Raw genomic sequence first — 9,158 nt, 5'->3', positions numbered from 1 at the left:
CTAGACACACACTAGATAACCTACATTAGCACACTAGACACACACTAAATAACCTACACCAGCACACTAGACACACATTAAATAACCTACATCAGCACACTAGACACACATTAAATAACCTACATCAGCACACTAGACACACATTAAATAACCTACATCAGCACACTAGACACACATTAAATAACCTACACCAGCACACTAGACACACACTAAATAACCTACACCAGCACACTAGACACACACTAAATAACCTACACCAGCACACTAGACACACACTAAATAACCTACACCAGCACACTAGACACACATTAAATAACCTACACCAGCACACTAAATAACCTACATCAGCACACTAGACACACACTAAATAACCTACATCAGCACACTAGACACACACTAAGTAGCTCACATCGTCGTTGCCGTCCGCCAGGTCCAGAGCGGTGTCGTCCTCCATGTTGCGGAGCATCTGGTCGGCGCCGGAGCGGCAGAGCAGGTTGGCGATGGCGGTGTCCTGCCGGCCCACGGCCAGGTGGAGCGGCGTGCAGCCGTTAAACATGGCGGCGTCCACGTTGGCGCCCTTGCTCAGCAGCAGCGACACGGAGTGAGCGTCATGGAGCTCCACCGCCAGGTGAAGAGCCGTTTTACCACTGGTTCCTTCCTGGGGAGACCAGGGAGAGACCAGGTGAGACCAGGGGGAGACCAGGGGGATACCAGGGGGAGACCAGGGGGAGACCAGGGGGAGACCAGGGGAGACCAGGGGGAGACCAGGGAGAGACCAGGGGGAGACCAGGGGAGACCAGGGGAGACCAGGGGGAGACCAGGGGGAGACCAGGTGAGACCAGGGGGAGACCAGGGGAGACCAGGGGGAGACCAGGGGGAGACCAGGGAGAGACCAGGGGGAGACCAGGTGAGACCAGGGGAGACCAGGGGGAGACCAGGGGAGACCAGGGGGAGACCAGGGGGAGACCAGGGGGAGACCAGGGGGAGACCAGGGGGGACCAGGGGAGACCAGGGGGAGACCAGGGGAGACCAGGGGGAGACCAGGGGGAGACCAGGGGGAGACCAGGGGGAGACAGGGGGGGGGGGGGGGGGGGACCAGGGGGAGACCAGGGGGAGACCAGGGGGAGACCAGGGGAGACCAGGGGGAGAGCGCTGGGTCAATGATGGGCAGGAAACTAGCTGGACAAACCCTCTCAAACCCTCTCAAACTCAAACCCTCTCAAACCCTCTCAAACCCTCTCAAACCCTCTCAAACCCTCTCAAACCCTCTCAAACTGCCGTCAGTCTGGGAGAACAATTCAATACTTGACATTCAACTAACATTTTTGGAAGAGGAATTTGGAAACCCCAAGGCCTTTCCTCTGTCATGTGTTGATCCACCTGGCTAAGAGTGGCTCCAGAAAAAGACTGGACACGTCAGGCTACTGAGCTCACCCCCCCCCCCCCCCCCCAAAACTCTAATTATATCCCAATCACTCCTCCAGGATCCACCGAGCTCAGGGGGGGGGCATTTCAAACCTTTATTTATACTCGTAAAGCACTGAGGTTTCCCTCAGTTACAGTGTTGATGAGTATCAGAAGCATAGCACAGCATATCTAACCCTCACCCTCACCCTCTAACCCTCACCCTCTAACCCTCACCCTCTAACCCTCACCCTCACCCTCACCCTCACCCTCACCCTAACCCTCACCCTCACCCTCACCCTCTAACCCTAACCCTAACCCTCACCCTCACCCTAACCCTAACCCTCTAACCCTCACCCTCACCCTCACCCTCACCCCCTAACCCTCACCCTCTAACCCTAACCCTCACCCTCACCCTCACCCCCTAACCCTCACCCTAACCCTCACCCTCACCCTCACCCTCTAACCCTAACCCTCTAACCCTCACCCTCACCCTCACCCTGACCCTCACCCTCACCCTGACCCTCACCCTCACCCTCTAACCCTAACCCTCTAACCCTAACCCTCTAACCCTCACCCTCACCCTCTAACCCTCACCCTCACCCTCACCCTCTAACCCTCACCCTCACCCTCACCCTCACCCTCTAAACCTAACCCTAACCCTGACCCTAACCCTCACCCTAACCCTAACCCTCTAACCCTAACCCTGACCCTAACCCTCACCCTCACCCTCACCCTCTAACCCTCACCCTCACCCTCACCCTCACCCTCACCCTCACCCTCACCCTCACCCTCTAACCCTAACCCTCACCCTCACCCTAACCCTCTAACCCTCACCCTCACCCTCACCCTCTAACCCTCACCCTAACCCTAACCCTCACCCTCACCCTCACCCTCACCCTCACCCTCACAGCACAGAAGGACTGGAGCAACGTTACAGATGGCCACACAGCAAAGGGGTTGAAGTGGTCCCCTCAGTGTGAGAGAAGAGTGAGTGCTGCTCATTAACAGACCACCATGACGCAAGGCCCCCTGGGAGTTTCAACACTGACCTGAATATTGATGTCTGCGCCTTTTTTGAGCAGGAGCTTGATGAGGCGGTGCTGTCTGTTGAGCGTGGCCAGGTGGAGGCAGCTGAGACCTAGAACACAACAGGGTTAGGGTTAGGGTTAGGGTTGGCCAGGTGGAGGCAGCTGAGACCTAGAACACAACAGGGTTAGGGTGAGGGTGAGGGTGAGGGTTAGGGTGAGGGTGAGGGTTAGGGTTGGCCAGGTGGAGGCAGCTGAGACCTAGAACACAACAGGCCTCCCTCATGAAGATACCTGGAACACTCACACTGGACTAGATTCTAATTAACAGAGTGAAACCGTTTGGGCATAACAACATGTGACATTTACGTACGCCAAAAACAGGCTTGGTATCTCTGACGCACGCTAACCCGACCAAACTCAGAAGCAGCCCAACATCAGCCATGCATTTAACCGCAGGTCTCGTCTTGCATGGCGCCTTGTGGTACAACATGCAAGCACATCCTCCCACAGGCAGCAAAACACAAACAGGAAGTGGAACTAAATAAAGACATCACATCATCGTCTCATATGGCGTCTTGGCATGCTGGATGGCGACAGCTGACCCCGCGTCCCTCACCTCTCCAGTTGTGGGTCTCCAGCACAGGGGCCAGCTTGCTGGGGGAGGCGTCCCGGATCATGTGGGCGGCGCAGTGGGCGCGGCCCTGCTGGCACGCGACGTGGAGCGGCGTGTTTCCCTCCTGGTCCTGCAGCTCCAGCCCCGCCCCCTTACCCACCAGCCCTTGCACCACGGAGGGCAGGCCCAGGTAGGTGGCCAGGTGTAGCGCCGTCTGAGGAGCACACACACACACACACACACACACAAGCGTGAACACAGAGTATCGGATGTCTTCCTTCCCTACATACTCAACCTCATTTGTTTTTTTGTTTCTATTTATTTCGGGGTTGGGGGGATTGTGAGTTTGACCAGGGGCAATCTCATTAAGACAACCCTCAAAAAGTCTCAACAGTCAGTATTATCAGATCTTTTGAGTTGTTCTGAACTTCAAATCATTGCAAAACTATTGGACATGATGCAAGAGATTTCACTTGAAACAGAAACACTGACTTCTTAGGGGAAATGAATGATCTTTCACCCACAGGGTCCTGGTGTTGGGCTGGGTGAACTCAACACAGGGTCCTGGTGTTGGGCTGGGTGAACTCTACAGACAGGGTCCTGGTGTTGGGCTGGGTGAACTCTACAGACAGGGCCCTGGTGTTGGGTGAACTCTACAGACAGGGTCCTGGTGTTGGGTGAACTCTACAGACAGGGTCCTGGTGTTGGGTTGGGTGAACTCTACAGACAGGGTCCTGGTGTTGGGTGAACTCTACAGACAGGGTCCTGGTGTTGGGTGAACTCTACAGACAGGGTCCTGGTGTTGGGTGAACTCTACAGACAGGGTCCTGGTGTTGGGTGAACTCTACAGACAGGGTCCTGGTGTTGGGTGAACTCTACAGACAGGGTCCTGGTGTTGGGCTGGGTGAACTCTACAGACAGGGTCCTGGTGTTGGGCTGGGTGAACTCTACAGACAGGGTCCTGGTGTTGGGTGAACTCTACAGACAGGGTCCTGGTGTTGGGTGAACTCTACAGACAGGGTCCTGGTGTTGGGTGAACTCTACAGACAGGGGAGGGGGGGTTGGGGGTAGAGGAGGGGAGGGAGGGGGAGAGAGGGGGAGGGGGGGGGAGGTGAGGGGAGGGGAGGGGGGGTAGAGGAGTTTCCTTCTAAACGCCCTCGTGACCCAGCCTAGGATCCACCCAGCAGAGCGTCCCTGAGAGAGAGAGCTGGAGAAAGAGGAAGAGCAGCAACGCTCTGTCATCACCAGCATGAGGAAGTACCCGCCGGTTCTGAGGAGCTTCATGAGCAGCGTGTTACGAGAGCAAGGAAAGTTATGAAGGAGATGCGTTTATATTCACCTGATACAAGTTGTTTTGAATGTCCAAGACATCTTTGGGGAAAAGCTGAATCAATTGGTGTGAAAAGTACTCGTCTTCATGGATGACGGCTAAATGCAGGATTCTGGAGGGAAGACAACAACAACATCTTTATAAACGAGTTACCATGACTACCACGCTGCATTCCTCTGAAAGGTTAAAGACCTAGAAAAGAGAAAAGAGGAGAAAGTCTACATTGCATCAGATAATGGAAAATGTCTCTGAACTATAGACCTACCTGGAAATGTTGCACACAGAATGACAAACGGTTCATGTGGCCTACACACCGCTCATGAGAGAGATGTTGCGCAACAAAGGAACTTTTACAAACTGTCAGGGTGTTTGACATCAATCACAAAGGGCATTGAAACATGTGATCATATCTTCCATAGATATGAGATCTGCTCATTGAAATATAGTTAAGTCCCTGCATGTATAAGTGAAATGACAGACTACGTGCCGACAGTATATTATTTAGAAATTGGAACTGCACCTTTAGAGTGATCACATGACTTAACAAGCATCAAAGTGAAAAACACACTTGCCCTAAAACCTGAAGGGGAAGTCAGAGCAGACAGTACAAAAAGCAGGAAATGGAACAAACGCTTTATTTAACCTCTAGCAAGGCTTTCAAGAGCACGGCCAGACTACAGCATTCATCTGGTATTTAATCTTGGCAGCACAGTAACGTCATGCTTGAACAAAGCATTAAGAGAACCAGTTTGATTCTATTTTTGACAAACAACTACAATAAGAAAGGTAAGAAGGGTCACGACTTCACACAAGTGCACAGAGCTACGATCTGCCCTGAGCCACCCTGAGAAGCAGTGCACAGAGCTACGATCTGCCCTGAGCCACCCTGAGAAGCAGTGCACAGAGCTACGATCTGCCCTGGGCCACCCTGAGAAGCAGTGCACAGAGCTCAGATCTGCCCCGGGCCACCCTGAGAAGCAGTGCACAGAGCTCAGATCTGCCCCGGGCCACCCTGAGAAGCAGTGCACAGAGCTACGATCTGCCCCGGGCCACCCTGAGAAGCAGTGCACAGAGCTACGATCTGCATGGGCCCCTTTCTGTATGATCACCTCCTTGGTCCTAACAGAATGCTGAGACAGGGGGACAGGAGACATATGGGGCCCTTGTTGTTATCACAAATTGTCACATGTCCTTAATGGTCACAGTTCCTACTGAAGACAAGTTGCTATGAAGCAGGCAGCTTCCAGACTATTCTTTCAGCTTTGAATATTCATCCAACATTCAAACCCCTAATAGAGCAGCTCTCCTCTTGGCCGGGCCTCTCGTGGAAAAACAGATCTTCCAGTCAAAGGGACTTCCTGGACTGAGTAACAGTTGAATGAAATAGACTCAAAATCCCATCAGGGGAAATCTAATGTCTTCACCATGCGCTCTCACAGTCAACAGTGCATTGATGTGGTGTATTGTGGGTATTGTGGAATGGATCCATTTTGTAAGGTAAGCATTCGCAGGTGAGAGACGCTTCCTTGCACAGACGAGTGGGTGGAAATGAAAGGGAGGTCAGACAGACGACAATCCCAAAGCGCTGAAACTTATCAATGGTTAGAATGCATGGACTCATCAGGGCTATCTGGACATCTACTCATCAGGGCTATCTGGACATGGACTCATCACGCAACTCTGGACAGCAAACAGGAACCGAACTACGATGACAGGAGCAGAGAGAACGTGTAGGAGGCTGCCGAGGGCCAGGATGTTCTCATCTCCTAGAGAACACTGTACTGGTTCATATCTCCTAGAGAACACGGTACTGGTTCATATCTCCTAGAGAACCCTGTACTGGTTCATATCTCCTAGAGAACACTGTACTGGTTCATATCTCCTAGAGAACCCTGTACTGGTTCATATCTCCTAGAGAACACGGTACTGGTTCATATCTCCTAGAGAACACGGTACTGGTTCATATCTCCTAGAGAACCCTGTACTGGTTCATATCTCCTAGAGAACACGGTACTGGTTCATATCTCCTAGAGAACATTGTACTGGTTCATATCTCCTAGAGAACATTGTACTGGATGTGGGGTCTGGGAGTTGGAGGAAGTATGAAAGCATGTCTGTTCATTCCATTGATCGGCCTGTTCTGTTCTGAGAGCAGAGAGACCATCGGAGAGCCGAGCAGAGAGACCGTCGGAGAGCTCCGCCAGGCTTCGTGGGGAATTCCAGCCTCGTCTACTTGTCTCTTCCACTTCTGCTTTCCGCCTCAGACGCCCCGGAGTCCTCAGGTCCATGACAGCTCTCTCAACCAGGCCAGTCTCTCCACACAGACTCTCAACCGGGCCAGTCTCTCCACACAGACTCTCCACAGGGCCAGTCTCTCCACACAGACTCTCAACCAGGGCCAGTCTCTCCACAGGGCCAGTCTCTCCACACAGTCTCTCAACAGGGCCAGTCTCTCCACACAGACTCTCAACAGGGCCAGTCTCTCCACACAGACTCTCAACCAGGCCAGTCTCTCCACACAGACTCTCCACAGGGCCAGTCTCTCCACACAGACTCTCAACCAGGGCCAGTCTCTCCACAGGGCCAGTCTCTCCACACAGTCTCTCAACAGGGCCAGTCTCTCCACACAGACTCTCAACAGGGCCAGTCTCTCAACAGGGCCAGTCTCTCCACACAGTCTCTCAACAGGGCCAGTCTCTCCACACAGTCTCTCAACCAGGCCAGTCTCTCCACACAGACTCTCAACCAGGCCAGTCTCTCCACACAGACTCTCCACAGGGCCAGTCTCTCCACACAGACTCTCCACAGGGCCAGTCTCTCCACACAGACTCTCAACGGGGCCAGAGTCTCTCCAGATTGAGACTCTCAACAGGGCCAGTCTCTCAAAACTGACTCTCAACAACGCCAGTCTCTCCACACAGACTCTCCACAGGGCCAGTCTCTCCACACAGACTCTCAACAGGGCCAGTCTCTCCACACTGAGACTCCCAGAACTCACCCCAGCCCATAGTGACTGGGTGTGGGGTCACCGTGGCCCAGCAGAAGGCCCTCCTGACCAGGCAGGATACAGGCCTGTTTCAACCCCAGAACAGCTCACTCAGAGCCAGAGCCCCCTGTGGGTGCATGATGGTGCTCTTCAGATGGATGAAGAAGAGCGCTAATGTCACCTTGTTATTCTGGTGATGTAGACTCACTGTAGATGCTGGTGATGTAGACTCAGTCATCCTGTCAGACATGATCATAACATCACCTGCATCTCATAACCTGATTACACACAGATCTCTCAGGCACCCATGAAGGGCACCTATAGGCCTACTCTTTATCTGGCATAGGACTACTCTTTATCAGGCATAGGACTACTCTTTATCAGGCATAGGACTACTCTTTATCAGACATAGGCCTACTCTTTATCAGGCATAGGACTACTCTTTATCAGGCATAGGACTTTAGCTTATTAGAAGGGTGGTTGGGAACTTGTGAATTTGAAATGAGCTAAGTGAATTACATTTTCATTTATTTTAAAGAACAGAAGCTGGACCAGTTTGAGAGGTTGAATTATATTGGGTATATTGGTATGATGACAAGTTCAGCAATTTTAACTGGGAAATTATGAATTATGTGGTGTGCTGATATGCTATTACACTAATGAGAACTGCTCATTTTGATACAGGCTACAAACCCAAGTCACTTTAAATCATGTATAAAAACAATGCAATTCCCTAAGGCTATTATTGTTTAACATGGATACCCAATAAGAAGGTAGGCTACAAATACTGCTTTTATTAACAGTGTGTAGCCTCGTAGGCTTAAATCATTCTGTATTCTTGGTGACACAGCCTATCCTTTGAAAGAAAAACAAACAAAAGATTAGATGAGATAAAAAATGAAGAACATACGTGTCTCCGTCCTCAGTGAGAGTGGTGAGCAGGTTTTCTTCCTGGTCACTCTCGTGTTCTTCAGACTTGCAGATGTTGAATCCCTCGACTATCTCTGATAAACTCTCTACTGTGAGAGAAGACGAGCCCTCGACTATCTCTGATAAACTCTCTACTGTGAGAGAAGACGAGCCCTCGACTATCTCTGATAAACTCTCTACTGTGAGAGAAGAGGAGCCGTAGGCAGAGTCCAGGCGCTCCTCTGAGATACTCACACATTTATCTCTGCTCTCGCTGCATTGAGTCGGATCTCGTCCCGTTTCTTTAGTTATAGATTTGAACGATTCAATACCAGAGTCAGTTCGGTTATCCTCCAACAAATCCTCTTTCCCCTTCCCATATTCCCCGCTGGCCATGGTGCTCCAGTCCCGTCTGGTTGATCAGATCCAGTCCCGTCTGGTGGATCAGATCCAGTCCCGTCTGGTTGATCAGATCCAGTCCCGTCTGGTGGATCAGATCCAGTCCCGTCTGGTGGATCAGATCCAGTCCCGTCTGGTGGATCAGATCCAGTCCCGTCTGGTGGATCAGATCCAGTCCCGTGTGGTGGATCAGATGCTGGTCGGTCTGCCCGGTGCCCGGTGCTGTAAACCGGCCTCAAAGGAAAGGTTGTTCGCACCTGTGGAAATGCTCGTTCGTCCGTGAAGGAATAATGATCTGAATCCTCTCATACCACCGAGCTGAATCCTCTCATACCACCACCGCCTCCTTCACCGCGCAGAGTTCACTTCGGAGAGTTTGCGAGACCACATGAATTGTTAAAAAGCAGTCCAAGAGTCACAAGGGGACATTTCACTTTACACAAAGCGCCGAGAACTAGGCAACCGGGCTTTAAAATAGCTGGAAGT

At 52.0% G+C, this 9,158-nt stretch overlaps 1 protein-coding gene across 1 annotated transcript in view; it reads right to left on the bottom strand.

Moving 5' to 3' along the window:
• The window catches only part of nfkbie (nuclear factor of kappa light polypeptide gene enhancer in B-cells inhibitor, epsilon), a gene marked incomplete at its 5' end in the record, with an annotated part of 10,568 nt that extends 1,899 nt beyond the window's left edge, over window positions 1-8,669 (bottom strand). Inside the window, 5 exons of the mRNA XM_084439256.1 lie at window positions 410-658; window positions 2,457-2,545; window positions 3,052-3,262; window positions 4,388-4,490; window positions 8,275-8,669. Coding sequence (XP_084295382.1) covers window positions 410-658; window positions 2,457-2,545; window positions 3,052-3,262; window positions 4,388-4,490; window positions 8,275-8,669 — 1,047 coding nt within the window. The remainder of the gene's footprint in view (window positions 1-409; window positions 659-2,456; window positions 2,546-3,051; window positions 3,263-4,387; window positions 4,491-8,274) is intronic.
• Window positions 8,670-9,158: the final 489 nt, after the last annotated feature.

Source organism: Borostomias antarcticus (genome assembly GCF_949987555.1).
Source record: "Borostomias antarcticus genome assembly, chromosome: 6".
Lineage (NCBI taxonomy): Eukaryota > Metazoa > Chordata > Actinopteri > Stomiiformes > Stomiidae > Borostomias > Borostomias antarcticus.
The sequence above is the reverse complement of the archived record's forward strand: the minus strand, read 5'-3'. Positions and strand labels throughout refer to the sequence as shown.